The 20,392-nt window shown below is 41.0% G+C and overlaps 1 protein-coding gene across 1 annotated transcript; it reads left to right on the top strand.

Annotated features, from left to right (window-relative positions):
- Positions 1 to 4,158: 4,158 nt before the first annotated feature.
- On the top strand, positions 4,159 to 16,912 carry LOC121656950 (protein NLRC3-like; the record flags this gene model as incomplete). The annotated part of the gene is made up of 5 exons (XM_042012217.1): positions 4,159 to 5,684; positions 9,216 to 9,389; positions 10,752 to 10,875; positions 16,090 to 16,099; positions 16,231 to 16,912. Coding segments are annotated over 5 exons (2,370 nt in total), but the record flags the coding sequence as incomplete, so codon positions are not given.
- Positions 16,913 to 20,392: the final 3,480 nt, after the last annotated feature.

Here is a 20,392-nt window from a genome sequence, read left to right as displayed (position 1 = left end):
TGTACTTGAGGGGATCTCCTATGAAGACAGCAGGTTCTGGGATTGGTAAGCGATTTGCAGTGATAGCTTCAGCTAATAATCTCAACAGATCGTTGGATGTATCTGGTGTAGCCTTTTGAGTTGGAGAGGCTTGATGGTATTCAGTTTGTTGTAAGAGAGGAGGTTTAGTGGACATGGGCTGATAACTTATGTCTGCCTTCATAAAAGTGGCTGCCTGTGGCACAGATATTGAAGTATAGATGGGTGCATGTGGGTTCAGGCTTTGAGTGACAACAGCCTGGTGAGGCTGTAGGACTGTGGCTTGGTTTGTTGGAGTGGGCTTGGCTTGATGTGATGAAAGCGCTAGAGGAAGCAGTTCTTTTGATGAGAGACCTGGGGAAGGTGCTGGATAAGTGAGATAATGACGCATGATCTTCTTCATTATCACCATGAACACTTTGGGAGTACACCCTTAGCCTGGCCTTTGCAGCATTGAGCTTTTTAAGTTCTTCTAACCGTTCAACATCTTTCCTTTTCTCCGCTAGCTTCATCCTTCTAGCTGCACTCTCTGCTATAAACTGAGCTCTTTTCCTGGCGCTCTCTGCTTCATTTTCAGCCTCCAGCATTAGATCCTCCTGCTCGAGTCTTCGAATTTCTTCTTCTTGCTCACTCTGTGTTTTCATTATTTTGAGTACCTCTTTAGTGGCAGCTGCTTCTGCTGCAGCTTGTATAGCATCTTGTGACATGTGGGAAGACTGTTTAGACTGTCTGGTCTTTTCTGTAGATAAAGAGACGTTAGAGGTTGTAGTTTCAAACACAGATTCAGCATCAGGCCACGTCGAAACTTCTGAACCAGTGTCATTAAGAAAGTGCTGAGCCTTTTTGTTTGCAACCTTGGTGAGCGCTTGGCATGTGTCATTGATCCTACGGATTTCTGAATCTGGATGATCCGGATGTAAAATCCCTCTTATTTTGACATAAGTAGCATCAATCTCAAGCTGGGTAGTATTTACTTTACTCATGATCTCCATTATTTCAGAATCATCATTATTTTTGATGGATTTTTTCAGTCCGTTTATGTTGTGTTTCCACCTCTCATACGCCTTCTTGAAGTTCGTTTTCAGATTCTTCAGCTTAGTGTCCACAAGAGCTTGACCTTTTTCAGTAAGCGTCCGCGTGCGTTCACTTTTTCTAACGCCTACAGGCAATGTAGAATCTGCTTTAGCCTGAGGTGATGAGTCTAGTGTATATGACACAGCTCTCTCACTATTATCAGCTTCCTTATGTGTCTCAGACTGAGCCTGTCTTTCTTCAGTAGTGGCTCCTACTGGCTCATCAATATTAGCGTTCTCTAGAGCGCTACATGTATCGTCTACATCACCTTTGTGTGACATGTTAACAATAGTATTAGACCTTAAAATGAAGTATTAGAAGGAAAGATCAGTCTATTCTTACTTTCAGTATGGATAGTGAAAATGTTAAGTTGATCTGAGACACTTATCTTTTACAGTCATATATGACACAACAAATTAATTAAATTTCTATAAACAGACTAGAATGAATTCTGCCAGTGCCTGAGCTTGATTATTGAATGTATCAACAGATGTCTATTTTATAGACTGCTCAAAAATGAGATGAAAACCGTACAGTTGGCTGATAATGAAATGTAAATATCAACTTAAAATTGACCTTTTTAAACTTGGAATTACAATAAGTAAATATCACCTACAAATTGGCTTCATAAAATTCAGAATTATAAAGCTACATAAACGCAAAATCACTTCCAGAGTATATTATTCAGTGAAATCAAACACAATCAGGGAGGCCAATATAAAGGACAAATAATAATGGCCACTTATCTTCATTAACAGCAACTTTCACACAATCTGAATACAATGCACACACTTGCAATGCAAAGAAATGCAAAACTTAGAGAAGAGAACGTACTACCTTGAACTTGCAGTCAGTCAACATGAATGACTTTACCCATGCAGTCACATGTCTCTTATGATGCAGCCAGGTGTAGAGAAAAGTCCGCCGTTTCTTTATGATGAACGCAGAGAAATCCCTGTGCGGTAGAAAGTCCTGAGGCAGCTCTGAACTCGCGCTACTTCCGAGCCGTCGTCTTCACCGTGCTCGCTTGTTTAGCCTCGTTCACACCGCCGCTCCTTTCTCCTTTCCAGTGCAGGGGTTCACCAGAGCACTCGATACATCTTCATCTGCAGACTTCCTCTACCCGACGTCCTCATAGCTTTACCGGGCTTCCTTCTTCCTATGGAGTCTTCAACTTGGACGCGGTGAAGTGTTCTACTATGCCGCCCACTGAAGCATGCGAGGACTCCGGTTCTTTAAATACAGATGGTTTTCTTTATTGGCTTCTGATTAGCACTGCTAGCATCAGACCGTCACCACCGTAGAACTAAAAACATGAAATAAACAACGAGTTTACAAACATACAGAGTGTAGAACAACAAATGAAGGTTACAAAATAATTGTACGAACCACTTTGCCCGCTCGTAGCTCCGAATGGGAGGGGATTGGTTAAACTTAGTCTTGCTTGACAATATAGTTAACATGTCCGCTAGCCCTTGGTCTCTCTGAGCTTACAGAATAGCATCCTGGTTAAAGGTAAGTAAACAGGAAGTCACCATGAGCTAATGTTAGCACAGTAATGAGATAAAGTGTGACATCTAGTGGACAAAAGCTGTCACAGCATTTACAGTTGTTGCTGAATGTGTTGCTGCTTCCAATACCACCTTTGTTTCCATTTCCTAAACACAGTAAAGTTGCTCTGTGAACATGTAGAAAATTATAGTTTTGAACATGCTGTTGAGTTGGTTTACTTGAACATTATTGGCAGATTGAAGTTTTTTGGCTTATTTTATTTTAGAAAACTTCCAAACCTTTCACGGAACAAAATTCCTGCATGTTCCACATGTAAAGCACATTCCCTAAAACTCCCTTTGACTCACAAACAAACCAAAACTATTTCTGGTTTTAAAACTCTAACAGTTCTTCTCATCGATCTCCATCTGACATTGGCTTCCTCTCACTGTTTGAACCATGATGAGGAAGATGATGATGAGAATGAGAAGCTTCAAAGATAATCAGCTGTATCTCACATAAAAAGTCAAAGACATTCACACAGGGATCTGCCCAGTCAATCCATTCTGATACAACCACACAGTGGTGATGACAGCCCTGCTCCAGAATACTTCAGCAGGGAAGGAGAGCTTCATCAAGGTGTTGGTGAGAGCTTCCTAAAAGCTGAAAGCAGCTTCTCCATGTGACAGAATGTGATGTGATTCTTCCTGATTCCTCCACAGAGTGGATCAGCAGAGCTCAGAGTTTCCCAGTGGTCAGTCTGCCCAGCAGCATCAAACACAGCTGGACTCCATATTTATGGTCTGTACATGTACAACAACTACTTTTCCATCTCTTCTGTTCACATCATCTCCATGCTGACCTTTGTAGACCAGTGGATTGTCAGTGTGTCCAACATGGATCTGATGTTTGGCTCCATGATTTCAGTCTGATTGTGTCCTTCAAATCGTTTCTCTTAAAGCTGCTGGAGGACAACATGATCACTTTCATGAAGAAGGAGCTGAAGAAGATCCAGAAGCTTCTGAGTCCAGATTACCCAGAAAGCTCAGTGTTGGAGGGTGAGGAAGAGGAGCAGAGGAAGAGCAGCAGAGAGGCGTTAGTGAAGATCACAGTGGACTTCCTGAGGACGATGAAGCAGGAGGAGCTGGCTGAGCGTCTGCAGAGCAGTAAGAGGATTTCTCTAAAGATTGAAGCTGCTGGATAAATGACACATTTACTGATGTCTCAACACATGAACATCACATATTCACATCCTCATTCCTCAGAGGATTGAAATCTTTACTGACTCATCTTATTTCTTCTTTTCTTTCAGAATATTTTGCTGCAGGTTGCCAAGGTAAACTAAAATCTGGTCTGAAGAAGAAGTTCCAGTGTGTGTTTGAGGGGATTGCTACAGCAGGAAACCCAACACTTCTGAACCAGATCTACATCACAGAGGGAGGGACTGCAGAGGTCAATGATGAACATGAGGTCAGACAGATTGAAACAGCATCCAGGAAACCACACAGACCAGAAACAACCATCAGACAAGAAGACATCTTTAAACTCCCACCTGGAAGAGATGAACCAATCAGAACAGTGATGACAAAGGGAGTGGCTGGCATTGGGAAAACTGTCTTAACACAGAAGTTCACTCTGGACTGGGCTGAAGACAAAGCCAACCAGGACATCCAGTTGACATTTCCACTGACTTTCAGAGAGCTGAATGTGCTGAAAGAGAAAAAGTTCAGCTTGGTGGAACTTGTTCATCACTTCTTTAGTGAAACCAAAGAAGCAGGAATCTGCAGCTTTGAAGAGTTCCAGGTTGTCTTCATCTTGGATGGTCTGGATGAGAGTCGACTTCCTCTGGACTTCCACAACAATGAGACCCTGACTGATGTTGCAGAGTCCACCTCAGTGGATGTGCTGCTGACTAACCTCATCAGGGGGAATCTACTTCCCTCTGCTCGCCTCTGGATAACCACACGACCTACAGCAGCCAATCAGATCCCTCCTGACTGTGTTGGCATGGTGACAGAGGTCAGAGGGTTCACTGACACACAGAAGGAGGAGTACTTCAGGAAGAGGTTCACAGATGAGGAGCAGGCCAGTAGGATCATCACCCACATGAAGACATCACGAAGCCTCCACATCATGTGCCACATCCCAGTCTTCTGCTGGATCACTGCTACAGTTCTGGAGGATGTGCTGAAAACCAGAGAGGGAGGAGAGCTGCCCAAGACCCTGACTGAGATGTACATCCACTTCCTGGTGGTCCAGACCAAAGTCAAGAAGGTCAAGTATGAAGGAGGAGCTGAAACAGATACAACATGGAGTCCAGAGAGCAGGAAGATGATTGAGTCTCTGGGAAAACTGGCTTTTGATCAGCTTCAGAAAGGAAACCTGATCTTCTATGAATCAGACCTGACAGAGTGTGGCATCGATATCACAGAAGCCTCAGTTTACTCAGGAGTGTTCACACAGATCTTTAAAGAGGAGAGAGGACTGTACCAGGAGAAGGTATTCAGCTTCGTCCATCTGAGTGTTCAGGAGTTTCTGGCTGCTCTTCATGTCCGTCTGACCTTCATCAACTCTGGAGTCAACCTGATGGTAGAACAACAATCACACTTCAGGTGGTCCACATTTTTTAAGAAACCAGATCTAAAACATCTCCATCAGAGAGCTGTGGACGAGGCCTTACAGAGTCCAAATGGACACCTGGACTTGTTCCTCCGCTTCTTCATGGGTCTTTCACTGCAGACCAATCAGAGCCTCCTTCAAGGCCTGATGACACAGACAGGAAGTAGCTCACAGACCAATCAGGAAACAGTCCAGTACATCAAGGAGAAGATCAGTGAGAATGTGTCTGCAGAGAGAAGCATCAATCTGTTCCACTGTCTGAATGAACTGAATGATCGTTCTCTAGAGGAGGAGATCCATCAAATCCTGAGATCAGGACGTCTCTCCACAGATGAACTGTCTCCTGCTCAGTGGTCAGCTCTGATCTTCATCTTACTGTCATCAGAAGAAGATTTGAAAGTGTTCGACCTGCAGAAATACTCTCCTTCAGAGGAGGTTCTTCTGAGGCTGCTGCCAGTGGTCAAAGCTTCCAACAAAGCTCTGTAAGTACATATATAGCAGGATGTGGAGAAATATACTGCTGCTGGAGTTTAAAAAGACGATTGATTAAATAATTTATGTCATTAATTACATTAATATTTTTAACACAATTAATTGCCTTTGTGTAGCATGACAAGCTGTTATTTCTCTGTCATACCTATGGGCGTTTCCCAGTGGAGGATGATGGTGTTTTAACACCCACACTTTTTGGGTTGTGAGGGTTCCACACCTGCACATTTTCCCCATTAAAAAAAAAAAAATTGATCACAAACCTGGCTATCTAGTTTAGTGGCTTTCTGGTCTTCTTTGCAGTGTGCTTCCTCCCCCTCCTTCTCTTCTTGTTGAATGATGACAGACGTCTCTCTTGTTGCATTTATTGTTCAGCAGATTAGGAGAGGGCGTCTACACATAATTTGATGGGGGGCCAAGGAGGGGCACTGGTCAGGAAAATGGAGGCACAAATAAGACCTTTTTAGATCTTGATTTGATAAAATATTGAATTGATTATTAAAACTAAAGTGATGAAATTGTAAAAAAGTGAAGGAAAACTTGTAAAACAAACAGCCAATATTATATATTTTTATCAACAGTTGTTTACTGAAGTTTACCCAAGGGAAGGTCAGTTAACATTAATTTTGTTTTAAGCACTGGCTCTTTCTATTGATATAATACAGTAAAATACTGGAAGATTGCAGGCTTAGTTGCAAATGATGATTAATCATGATTAATTATTATGTAAGCAGCGATTAATGTGATTAAAAATTTTAATTTGACAGCCCTAGTTCTTTTATCAAATAATGGAACAAAGATTTGAACAGTTTTTTGCGGATAGCTTCACATGAAAAGCTGCAGGATTTTTTAATTAGATCTTCCAAGATCTCTTGAATTTACATCTGATAATCTGGATATTAAACTGATTGCGGTATGTGGTTTGCAGCATTTCAGTGGACGAGAACAGCTTCAAGATGCATGACCATCAAAATTCAGTAACTGGGAGAAATCACACTATTGTAATAATTATATAGACACATCTTGTCACGTTTCAGCAGACTGGACCCAGTGAAAGTCAGTAACCCAAGGATTGGAGTAAAGATAGTTTATTTGAACAATGTACTGGATTGGAAGGCGGTGTCAGGATCCTTTCAGGTAGCTCGTCTGTGAACATAGGAGAAGAGGGGTGAGCAGGCAGAATAATCAGTGACAAAACTCAACTGACTGGGGCCACGTACCAGAAGGCATGAAGGAGTCCCACACAGCAGATATTTCTGGATGAGATGATAGGGGCAGCCAGAAGGATTTCCACCGCGACTCTGTTGAGCAGCTGAATTAAAGATGGTTAGAATGGGGCTAGTAGTGGGTTAATATGCTCCAGACTAATCCTTCCGATGGGAGTCCAGAGGGGTCCTTCCAGTAATAAAGGTTAAGTCCGTAATCCAAAATCCTAGTCCTAGAGACAATCCAAAAAGGTCAGAGTTCCAGAATAATCCAAACGACAGAACAGAGTTACCAGACTGGGGCAGGCAGAATCAGAAGATCCGGGTCAGAAGCAGGTCGGAGATCAATTCAGGCAGGCAGGCAGAAGAACAGGGCTGGAAACGTGCAGGGAATAAACCAAGACGATCTGGCAGAGAGAAGTTGTCACACACAGGTATATAAAGAGCATAGCACAGGTGGAGCGCATCAGCAATCAGAGCAGAGCTGGAGGGAGGATGCCTTCAGGGACGGCTGGGAAATCCTGACCCCAGCCAAACACTGTGACACATCTATATGCACTTCTGATATGTGATATTATGAAAAACCCTGGACTATATTTTCCATCCGATATTGGATTTCTGATGGAGTATACATACCTGGTGATGTAATATTCAAACTTCCAGATATCTGTAGAACATCTGGTCTTTGTTGAACATGACATCACCTACAGTCTTAGCATCAGTTGTGCTAATGTGAAAGTTAATATGTCTTTTTGATTGGGTTATTGTTTAAGGACTCTTGATCACTGGCAGCTCTGGTTTTCTGTAAAAATTGTAGGAAATTTGCTGGTGTGTTTATGTACAAGCATAGCACTCTGGTGATAGTTTGGATTGAAGGGTTGTTGCCTTTTGTCTGTGGTGTTTTTGTCTTCTCTTTCTTCTTTCTGCTTTCCCTTTTGCTTCTTTTTGCTGTCTTTCTTCCTTTTCTGTCCCCTCCAGTCAGATCCAGCAAGATTTAATAGATTTCATAATTCAATACATTAAATAATGAATCTGATTATCAAGAGGAGCCTTATACCCTTAAGCCTCCACTTGGCAAAGCAAACTTGTTCGGCACAACACAGCAACCAGACTATCCTTCTGCTTGCTATGATGCTGGACAGGACAGGTAAAAAGAAAAAGAAAAAAAAAGAAAGAAAAAAAAAAGTGAAAGTTAATAATCCTGCAAAACAAATTACCTGTGAATGCTTTACTTTGTTTATACTCTGGTTTCACACTGCTGCATTTCGTCGTATTTTTCTTTTGTGTTCCTCTCATGTTTTGACTGCATTGCTTTCATCTTTTAATATAGTACAGTTTGTTGTACAAAGATATAAAAAACAAAGAAATCAGATGTGTGTCTACATGCACTAAGCTAGAAGAGTATTAGGGATGAATGGAGGTGTGTTAATGTGATTTTTTATAACCAGATTATCTGATAAAAGATATCAGTTTATGCTGTCAAAATGATGACTTGATTAACCTTGTTAATTCCAGGAATCGGACCATGATCAGATTGTTGGTGTTCATGTAAACAGGCTCATTGATGGTGTGACACAGCTCCACCATCACAAAGCTCATGATGTGCTGATAAATGCTAAACTCTATTCCTCACTGATCTGAAATTAATCAGCCCCACCCATCAACCTGATGGATTAGTTCTTGAGGTACATGATGTACTTTGTTGGATGAATCTAATGTTCAGCCACCATGCTGAATCATTGTTCACTCGTGATGTTGTTGAGCAATTAAATCCACCACATGGAGACAATAACAGGGTTAGAAACCTGATTTTCTCTACCTTCTGATTGTTTACAAATACCAGAACGGTTTATGCCCAGAATATAAACTTAGCAGAAGTCTGGTCAACTAGTTCAGACCAGAGTCCAGACTAAACATGGAGAAGCAGCATTTAGCTGTTATGCTGCAAACAAGTGGAACAAACTGCCAGTGGAGATTAAACTTTCACCAAATGTAGACATTTTTAAATCCAGATTAAAAACATTTATTTTCTCACGCGATTATGCATGAAATCTGCATGCTAACTTTTTAACTTATCTTGCTTTTAATCATTTTAATTCATGATTTTATTATGATTCTTGCTATTTGTTACTGCATTTTACTATTTCTTAATATCTGTGATGCTTTCAATGTTTTATGCACTTTGAATTGTCCTATACATCAAATGTGCTATACAAATAATGCCTTGCCTTACAGGTGGTCCTTCAGTCTGCTTCCACCATGAGGGCTGAATTTTTCATCACATATATCATTTGTGTTTTGCTGTAATGTTGTTTCCAGGCTGAGTGCGTGTGGTCTCTCAGAAAGAAGCTGTGGACCTCTGTCCTCAGTTCTCAGCTCCCAGTCCTCCAGTCTGACAGAACTGAACCTGAGTAACAATGACCTGCAGGACTCAGGAGTGAAGGAGCTTTGTGATGGACTGAAGAGTCCAAACTGCAAACTAGAAACTCTCAGGTCAGGATTCATCAAACTTTAAAATGTGATTTTATTAATGAATAATAGAAAACCTGTAGAATGTGTTTGTACGAATGTCTCTGAATTTGGCCTCTTATACCACATGAACATACCAGAACCAGTAACCGGTTCCACATCCTGAATCTCTCAAAACTTGGTTCAGGGTCTGTAATAAGTTTAAGGTGCTTTACAAACAAAACTTTTCAGATAAGTAACTGAATGAACCTAGTTTTTTTCTAGGGCTGTTTTTGTTCTATTTAATGATGTGGGCTGAATATTTATGCAAAATACGAGAGGTAAGTCAATCCCACTCATTTTCATAAGTTGCCATTGAAAAGAAGAAAATCAAAATAATTTTCAGTCAAACTAATTTAATTTGATTTAATAGAGCTAAATGATGTGCATTTCCTTATTTAATTTGAATTAACAGTTAACCCTTCACTGCATAGTGTCCATTACAGTGGAACCTATTTAAAAACTTATCCAGTTATCTAGTGTCTGCATGAGTGAGGATGGTAAATTTGTACCAGGCAGGATCCCACGTCTACTGCACCAGGCAGGATCCCAGGTGCAGGCTGTGCAAAGAGACCCCTGAAACAATCCAGCACCTCACAGCAGGGGGTAAGAAATTGGCAGGAAAAGAATACAAGGAACACTATAACCAAGTAGATGGCGTAGTTTACAGAAACATCTGTGCAGAATATGGACTGGAGACCCCTAGGTTACAATAGGAAACACCTCCCAAGGTGGTGGAGAATGAGAGGGCTAAAAACCTGGGGGACTTCCGGATCCTGAGGGACAAAATGGTGATGGCCAGTCAACCGGATATTGTGACCATGGATAAGCAGCAAAGGAAAGCCATAGTGATGGATGTAGCCATCCCTAAAGATGGAAATATCATGAAAATGGAACACAAGAAACTGGAGAAATACCAAGGACACAATGAAGAACTGGAGAAATCCTGGAAGATGAAGTTGTACCAGTGGTCATTTGAGCACTGGGGGCCATGTCTCCTACACTGTAGAAGTGGCTCCAACAGATACCTGGATAAACATCAGACATCTCTATCCAGAAGAGATCAATCCTAGGAACAGCTGAGATACCGAACAGGACCCTCAAGCTTCCAGGTCAACTTTGTTCTCATCACCAAAAAAACAAACAAAAAAAAAAAAAAACACAATTTTAAGTTCATATTTTGTAAATTTGAAATTTGACATTTCTCACAAACAGTCATGAAGTCATAAACTTGGAACAAATTAAGACACAAAGCCAAAAATGTGAGACAGGTCCAGTGTTTCTGATGACATTCAGCTTTAGTTTCACAGCAGTTCTCTCGGTTTCTGTCATACTTGTTTTCTGCAGCCTGTCAGGATGTCTGATCACAGCGGAAGGCTGTGCTTCTCTGGCCTCAGCTCTGACCTCCAACCCCTCCCATCTGAAAGAGCTGGACCTGAGATACAACCATCCAGGAGACTCAGGAGTGAAGCTGCTGATGGCTGCACTGAAGGATCCACACAGACTCAGGTATGGAGAGGCTGCTGCAGCCACACAATGTCTTATAGAGGAGAAAGATCTGCAGACATTTTTTTCTGCTCTTCACTCAGTCCTGATTCATGCTGAATATGAGTGTTATATGACCAATGACACATGTAGGAGCCTTTTCCTACCTGTATTCCTACCTCTGTATAGATACATTAAAGCAAATGATTGATGAGAAGCTTCCCATGAATGATGATGCTCAGTGATTCTCCCACTTACTGGAGGCTCCTGATGCTGAATCACAGCAGCAGACCCACAACATGAATTTAGATGAGACACATATAGAGTAGGAAGTATTTTGGTCCCTGAAGACTTGTTCCCTCTAGATTCTTTCATTCATGTCGTCTTCTGTTGGTGCCGGTGCTCCATGCAATGTCACACATGAATGTACTTGGAGTATTTTTTTAAGTTTCCTGTAATTAGCTGCACACAGCTGATCAAAATGATTGAGACAGTTAGTGGAACCCCTTCCTCTTGATCTGATCTGAAAAGAGGAGTTAGACAGGAACACACAAGTTCTTTCTTAGCATTTTATGATTCGGACTCATAATGAGGACAGGAATCAGATCAGAACGACTGAGAGAGTCATTGGGTTACTGTCCAGACTTTGTCACTTTACTGTCAATAATCACTCAACAGCCAAATGTTTTAGAACACCCTAATTTTTCCAGTTATTTATTGTAAATTATGCAGTTTAATGTATTCTGAAATGAAAGCATAGTACAAATAGTTAAAAAAAAACTAAATCAATGAATCAATTTATAGACCAAAATGTATTTTAAACTTTTGACTTATCAAAGTAGCCACCTTTCGGAGATATAACAATTGAACACACATTCCTTTTACAATAAAATCAAATATTCTTCTGAAGGGTTTTTCCCATATCTGTTGCAGAAGTCTGGCACAGGTAGTTTGCTTTGCTTTTAACGCTTCTGTCCAGTTCATCCCAAAACAGCTTGATGGGGTTTAATTCTGGAGACTGTGTGGTCAGTCCATGTTTTCAAGCTTACCATCTTGTTCTTTTTTCCTGAGGTAGTTTTGGCACAGCTTGAAATAGTGTTTTAGGTCATTATCTTGCTTTACGATGAACCCCTGACCAACTAGGTGCATGCAAAGCTATTGGAAGCTATTGCATGGTGCTGCAGAATGCTGTTGTAGCTGTTTTGGTTCAGGGTGCCACTCACTCTGTACAAGTCACTGAGCCCAGATCCAGCAAACCAGCCCCAGACCATCACACTTCCTCCTCCATGTTTGACAGTGTATGTCACACATATTTCAAATTCGGATTCATCAGTCCATATTACCTACTTTCAGTCTTCAGTAGTCCAATGGCAGTGTTTCCTGGCCCAGGCAAACCGTTTTCCTCTATTGTTAACTGCCTTTTTCTTGCCATTTCTGTAGTAACAGACCACTTTCTGCAGTACAATACTGATGCTCACAAGGGTATGGTGCCACAGTGTGTTCAAACACTGCATTTATGCAGACTACAAGGTTGTAAGTAATCCAACAAAGTTGGAACAACTGTGCGAATTAGTAGCACTGGCTTTCAAGGATTGATCACCCTCCATTGCTGCAAGACAGCTTTAAATTTCTAACCCATTTGTGTTCCCTTTGTATAATTCTGAAATGTACAATATTGTAAGATATTTTTATTAAAGTTTTGTTTCCAAATAAATAAGTTATACAATGTTGACAGGAGGTTTGTTAAATATACATTTAACTCAAGCCGAGAACAATTAACCTGTCTGTATATAGTAGGGAAAAAAGAAAAAGAAGCACAAAAAAGAAGAAAAAGAAAGAAAGAAAAATGAAACTTATTCAACCCACCCCGCCCACCCATCATTACCGAGCCAGACTTGTACATGAAAGAATCAGAACAAAAGCCCGAGAAAGGGCTGATTTACACACCTGGTATTGCTGATATAAAGACAAAGTAAAATGCGGTTAAGGGATCCATTCCCTAGCTAGATGGAGGTTATGGAAGTATTCCAGAAATGGTCCCCGTACTTTTTTAAACTTTTCTCTGGAATTGCAAATTGAAAAATGCATTTTTTCTAGGCCTAAATAAAACATAACGTCTCTCAGCCACTGAGTTAGGGTGGGTAGAATTAATTTGGCCATCCAAGGATGTAGAAAGGGGTGACCACTGTGACAGGCACCATTTTGTGTGGTTCAGCAAAGTGAGAAGATTTTCTTTGAAATGGCACTTGTGCCTCTTCGTAACTGTAATACCAAGGTAAATGAGTTTATTTTCTACAATCGTAAAAGGGAAACTGGAGTAGTCTGATACTGGTGTCCCCTCACTGACAACAAAAAGTTCAGATTTATTTCATTTTAATTTATATCCCAAGATTTGGCTAAAATCATTCAGTATAGACAATATGGTGTTTAGGGAGGTATCCTGATATGAGATGAAACTCACTCATAAAAAGAGGTCGTCTGCATATAGAGCCACCTTATGTCTCCTGCTCCATTCCTCGATATACCAGAGATATTCTCACAACTGCGGATTGCTGTTGCCAATGGCTCTATGGCTAGGTCAAACAACACAGGACTTAGAGGACACCCTTGCCAGGTTCCCCTGTGGAGGTTGAAAGGTCGTGACAGCTGAGAGTTGGTGAGGGCTGAAGCAGCGGGGCTAGAATACAACAATTTGATCCAGGTGACAAAATTCAGACTAAATCCAAATTTTTCTAGGGTCGCAAATAAATATGTCCACTCTATCTGATCAAATGCTTTCTCCACATCTAGAGACAGGACACACAGGCATCGCACCAGAGAGGAGGTATAAAATATCAAATAGTCTATGTATACTGAAATAGGAATATCAATTTTTGACAAAACCCGTTTGGTCTTCAGATATGACGGATGGTAAAATGTTCTCCAATCTTCAGGCCAAATCTTTGGCCAGAATTTTTGCGTCAACATTTAATTAAGAGATTGGCCTGTATGAAGAACACTCCAATGTAGCCTTATCTATTTTTGCAATGAGAGTGATACATGCTTTGTAAAATGATTGTGGGAGCTTGCCCTGCTCGGATGACTCAGATAGCACTGTGCTTAGCTGAGGCGAGAGTAGTGAAGAAAATGCCTTAAAGAATTCCATGGGGAACCCATTGGGTCCCGAGGACTTCCCAGACTGCATTGAGGAAATAGCAACATCTATCTCCTCTTTTTTTATGAGTTCGTCTAATCTCATTTTACGGCCGGGGGAGAGAGTGGGAATTTTTAGCTGGTTAAAAAAATTATCCATTAGTATAGTTTTATTTGGGGATTCAAAGGTGTAAAGTTGAGAATAACAATTCCTGAATGTGTCATTAATCTTTGTGCTATCTGAAGTAATGTTACCATCTTCCATTTTTATATTTGCAATCTGCCTTTTGCTTTGAGTCCTCTCAGCTGGTTAGTTAATAACTTCCCTGATTTTTCACCATGGATATAGAACAAGTGCTTGTTTTTCAAGAATTGGCACTTGATAGGATGGGTTGAGGCCCAATCAAATTTGGTTTGAAGCTTCATTCGAGTTGTTTAACTTGAGCATATTTTTTATCTTTATTGTTTTTTATGGGCCTTTTTCTTTCATATTTACAGTGTAGGAAATTATTTGCCCTCTGAGGTACGCCTTAAGAGTATCCCTGACTACCTGACTGGATGTATCCGGAGACATGTTTGTCTGAAAGAAAAAGGATATATGTTCTTTCATAAATGTCATAAAATCATCATCTGACAGGAGAGTTCAATTAAAGAGCCAGTGTTTTTTAATTTGAAGAAGGTCAGGTAGGGTCAGAGATAATACAACAGAGGCATGGTCTGATATTACTTTGCAGGATCGCACCAGTAGTAACAATTCATTAGCAATGAGAACGTAATCAATCCTAATAAAAGTATGTGTAAGAAAAAAGAATATTCTCTCGTATTTGGTTGAAGGAAATGCCACACATCAGAGACACCAGAATAGGATAGAAAGACTGACTGAATAAGGAGGACCTACTACCTAAATCTGGATTAAAAGAAGAGTGATCCAAAGTGGGATCCAACCAGCAATTAAAATGACCCCCTAGTATAAGAGTGTATGAGCTCAGGTCTGGGAGAGAGGAAAGGAAGTGTTCAAAAAAGCTTGCATTGTCTACATTTGGAGCATAAACATTAGTGAGTACCATCTTTGTATTATATAACTTCCCTGAGACAATAATGAAACGGCCATTAGTGTCTGATATAACAATGTGATGCACAAAAGGAAAGTTTTGGTCAACAACAATAGAGACCACCCTGGCTTTCTCTTGGAATGAGGCGTAGAAGTGCTGCCCCGCCCACTGCAACATCAGGTGGGAACTATCAGAGCCACGTATGCATGTCTCTTGCAGGAAAAATACATGCTGCCTTAAACTGTTTAATATGTGAAAATGCTCTTCTCCTCTTGACAGGATGGTTTAAACCCTTGACATTCCAGCTGACAAACTTTAATGTTCTATCCACAGTCTTCAGCTGTGTGCACAATGATAAATACCAATGGTGTCAAAGTTCCAGGATTATAAAGAACATAGTGGACCCAAAATGTACTGCATGTGACTTATAAAGGCTAATAAGCCAATACTGGCATCATAAAGACCATCCTTTTGCCCACCCACCCCACAACAAGATGGCGGCCAAAAAAAACATAGCAAGCTCCCCAAGAACTCCATTAGTAACATAACAAAAACCTTCCTGTCACTTGAACCCAAAATCCTCAACTCCTTGTTTTAGTATTAAAAAGCACTCAATAATCCTAAGTACACGTTTAAGCTATTTTACATTTAAGTGCAAACAAAGAAAAAACATTCCTCCAAAATCTCTTACTGTCAGCACTATAACGTCATATAACAAAAAAAAAAAAAGAAAAAAAGTAAGACATTGCTTCAAAGATAAACATAGACTCTGGTTTCAGTAAGCTCAAAGCAGTCTGACTACTACTTAATTATGTCTCCTCCTGTTTGAATTCTTGCTTGTTCTGTTCTTACTCTCAGATGTAAGTTGCTTTTGATAAAAGCATCTGCTAAATGACTGTAGAATAGAATAGAACAGAACATGTGTATCAGAGCCATGCCGTAGGATGTTAGCATGCTCTGACCCCTCTCCTGCTTTCAGGGTGGAGCCTGCTGGAGAACCATGGTTGAGACCAGGTCTGAAGAAGTGTAAGTGTGTTTTTCATTGGATTCATCACATTCAACCATCTTCACACTTTCCCATCACTCATTCATCAGTCAACATCAAAGTGTCAATAGATCAATAACTGCAGCTGGATTGTGTTTGTTCTCTCCATCAGATTCCTGTCCACTCACAATCAACATGAACACAGTGGACAGAAACCTCAAACTGTCTGACAACAACAGGAAGGTGACGTGTGTGAAGGAGCTTCAGTCATATCCTGATCATCCAGACAGATTTGACTTGTATCCTCAGCTGCTGTGTGAAAATATTCTGACTGGTCGCTGCTACTGGGAGGTCGAGTGGAGAGGAGGTGTTTATATATCAGTGAGTTACAGAGAAATCAGAAGGAGAGGAGACAGCAGTGACTGTAGGTTTGGATGCAATGATCAGTCTTGGAGTCTGAGCTGCTCTGATGATGAAGGTTACTCTGTCTGGCACAATAACAGAAAAACACCCATCTCCTCCTCCTCCTCCTCCTCTGTCTCTAACAGAGTAGCAGTGTATGTGGACTGTCCTGCTGGCTCTTTGTCCTTCTACAAAGTCTCCTCTGACTCACTGATCCACCTCCAGACCTTCATCACCACATTCTCTCATCCTCTCTATGCTGGATTTGGGATCTGGTTTCCTGGTTCCTGGGTGTCTCTGTGTTGAATGTCAAGAGTCTGATCATAGCAGAGAAACTCTGGCAGATAGTTCAGTCTGTACATGTCTGTCTCTTTCACTCAGAAACACCTTTTCAGATTCATGGATTCAATCAGTTTCTGTGTGAAACTCTTCTAAATGATTCATTGAAAACATCTTCCTCTTCCAGTCCTTTAAAGATGGAAGCTGTGCTTCTTCCAGGATCCAAATGTTGTTTCCAGTCAAAGCTTCACACTGAATATCAGGATGTTGTGTTCACTTCATGTCAGCTGCAGTTAGTTTCACTTCATGATGCTGGAAATGAAAATCCTCCCAGTGTTTTACTCTTAGTTTGTTTGCTTCATTCTGTCTTTATTTGGACTTTCTGACATTTTCACATGTTGAATTAAAGATTCATTTTACTTCAGAAATTTTATGTTTTGCTTCATTTTTCACCACAAATGTTTGACTTTCTCATGAAATCTAGAATTTAAATAATTTTCATTAAAAATTTTCATATTTAAATTTTATTTATTTTAATTCAATTATTCTTTTCTTTTTTTTTACCCTGTCCTGTCCAGCATCCTAACATACAGAACGGTGGTCTGTGTGCCATATTTTGCTTGACAGATTTGCTCTACCAAGGGAGACATGATATATACATGGCTGCCCATGATATTTTTATTATTTTTGTTGTAATCTTATTTTCTTTAGTCTTTATATGTCAGTGCTGAACCTGACAGGGAGATAGAGGAAGAGGGAAAAAAAAAGGAGAAAAGGACAGGATTAAAATGTGGAAATAACAGTTGTCTAGGCTGCCTAAAACAGATCACAAAAAAAAATTCAAACTACCGCAGTACAACATGATACATAACGAAAAATAGAATAATGATGATTTGAAAAAGTACATTAATCATCAAACGTACCTGCAAAGAAACATACCAACACACAAACATCAGCAGCATCTAGTCAGAAGAAGATGAAGAGACAAGTGTGTTTGTGTTGCATCACACGTGCGTGTGTGGCCATACAAAAAAAAAAAAGAGTGCAGAGAGAGAGAGAGAGAAAAAAGAATAAAGTGGGAGGAAAATGACAAAAAAGGGGGAGAGTGGGTGAAAAAAGAAAATGACCCCATAAAAACTAAGTCCATTTTTGTGAACATTAGAAACTGGCAGTATTATTGTCTAATGTGAACAAACATTAAACTCTGTGACTTAAGCCCAGCAAGTCTGATTAGCCTTTATATCACCTGTGCAAAGTGTGCAGAGTGTGGATACATAGCTGAGGTCAGTAGAGCCATAGAGTGGTGTTATGGTCAGGATGTAGCTGTCCATGAGTTGTAAAGTCTGATTGCAGAAGGTGGGAAGGACTTCCTGTATCATTCCTTAGAGCAGCAGGGTTGAATGTGTCTGTTCCTGAAGCTACTCGTTAGCTTGTCCACCGCCTCCTCCATGGTGATCAGTTTACAGCCAACAACAGACTGTGCCTTCCTGATCACTTTGTTCAGTCTGTTGGCATCATTTGCCTTAATGCCCACACCCCAGGACTCCACAGCAAAGAAGATGGTGCCTGCCACAACAGACTGATAAAACATCTGCAGCACCTTGTTGCAGACATGAAACGACTTGAGCCTGGATGGTGTTGAAGGCGCTGGAGAAGTCGAAGAACATGATGTGGACTGAGGTGTTGGGTCTGTCCAGGGAGGAGTAAGCCTTCTGCAGCATGTGGATGATTGCCATCAACCCCAACATGAGGCTGATTTGCGAACTACAGGGGGTCTTACGATGGACACACCAGCAGTCTGAAGTGTGCCAGGAGCAGTCTCTCCATGACCTTCATGATGTGAGAGGTCATTGCCACTGGCCTGTAATCCTCCAGTGCAGCAAGATGTCATTTTTTGGGCACTGGGACCAGGCAGGATGTTTTCCAGAGTGCTGGCACTCTTTGAAGGCATAGTTTGTAGCCTCCAGCGCTCCACACAGTGTTTCCATGGCCTCAGGAGAACATTTCCTCACAGTTCCTCACAGTGACTGGGTGCTGCTGAACCACAGGCTTGTATAATGGTGAGAGCAGGACTAGGTTGTGGTCTGACCTGCCAACTGGTGGCAGGGCAGTAGAGCTGTACACATCCTTAACATTTGCGTACAGCAGCTCCAAATTCTTATTTTCATGGGTGGCGCATGTTACAAACTGGTAGAAATTCAGGAGTGTGGATAAGAGGAAGACATGGTTGAAGGCACCTGTGATGATGATGAAGGCCCCGGGTGTTTTGTCTGCTATCCCCCAATCACAATGTGAATGGTGTCACATGCTGCGTCTATGTTTTGAGATGGTAGAATGTAAGCAGTGACAGTGATTACACTGGTAAACTCCCTTGGCAAATAATATGGACGAAGGCCGACGGTAACAAGCTCGATGTCCGGGCAGCAGGCCTGCTCTTTGACAGAGATGTGCCCGGGGTGACTCCAACTGTTATTCACAGACACAGCGAGCCCTCTTTCTTTCTTCTTGCCAGTTGCGATGGTGTCTCTTTCGATGGTTTCAGTGATGACTAGTCATCACTGGAAACGTCTAATCTTTCTCTTCTTCATCCTCTGTTTAAGCCCTGCTCTGCAGCCTCGCCTCCTCCTTTTAAGCTTCTCAGGTACGGTGGGTCTTTCTCTGGCCAACAGAGTCAGGGCCATCAGCTGGTTGACGGTGTAAACAAGGCCAGCGGAGTAGCAGGCATGGCTCCCAGTAATCCGGAGAGACCCGAGTGCAATTAAAATTAGTAAAAAGTGCCCAATCCATTTGAAAAAAGTCTCGCTGTTGTGCTTTGTGAAAGAAGAAAAAAGTAATTAAAAAAAAGCAAACAACAAACACAATTAAATTACAAAGACCAACAAAAAATACCGAGAGCTACTACAACAGGCTCTCGCTAGGATGGCACCATCTTGGAATTATGTCTTTTATTAAAGAGTAGAGTGGAAATATTGTACTAACATCTCTTTTACCGGGTAAATATGTTGTTACCAAGAGTCTGGAATGAGTAAAAGTATATAAAGTTTATTACAGGATAATTATTGAATACAGAATTACTTGCAAGTTGAGAGCAGTCTTCTGACCCACAGTGAGTCAGGAGAGGGCTCTCCTGACTCATCACAGAAAAACAGTTTTATTCAGCCCGTCTCCAGCTGAGGGTCAATAACAAAACTGATAAAGTGAGTGAAAGCAGACTTAATGGCGCCACTCTCCTCCAGTTCTCAGAGGAGATTTAAGCACCCAAGGACCAGAAATAGGCTGTTATTCTAAACAGCTATTGCTATCTAGCAGTTGCGTCAACCAGTCTTAACTTTCCCATTTCCAAGGTCTGGAAGAGAGTGGTCAGTCTGACCTCACACAAGCATGCACAATAAACCTGCAGAAAAACAGTGACTTCAATATTCTGTAAAATGAGAACACAATATGAAAATGTAATAGTGAATGGATTAACAATTATAAATGAATAAAGAAAACTGAATAAACGTATGATTATTATATGGGTAAATATGAGTGATTACCATATGCAGCAAAATTTCTCTCTCTCTTTTGGCTCTTTTTGATTCAATACTCAAAACTCCCAAGTTACTCAATGCTCATGGTGTTTTTTAAGTGAGTCTTGATTAATTTGAGCATAG

The sequence above is a fragment of the Melanotaenia boesemani genome, chromosome 2 (assembly GCF_017639745.1).
Source record: "Melanotaenia boesemani isolate fMelBoe1 chromosome 2, fMelBoe1.pri, whole genome shotgun sequence".
NCBI classification, from domain to species: Eukaryota; Metazoa; Chordata; class Actinopteri; order Atheriniformes; family Melanotaeniidae; genus Melanotaenia; species Melanotaenia boesemani.
Note: the sequence above shows the minus strand (reverse complement) of the source record. Positions and strands in the feature narration are given on the sequence as shown.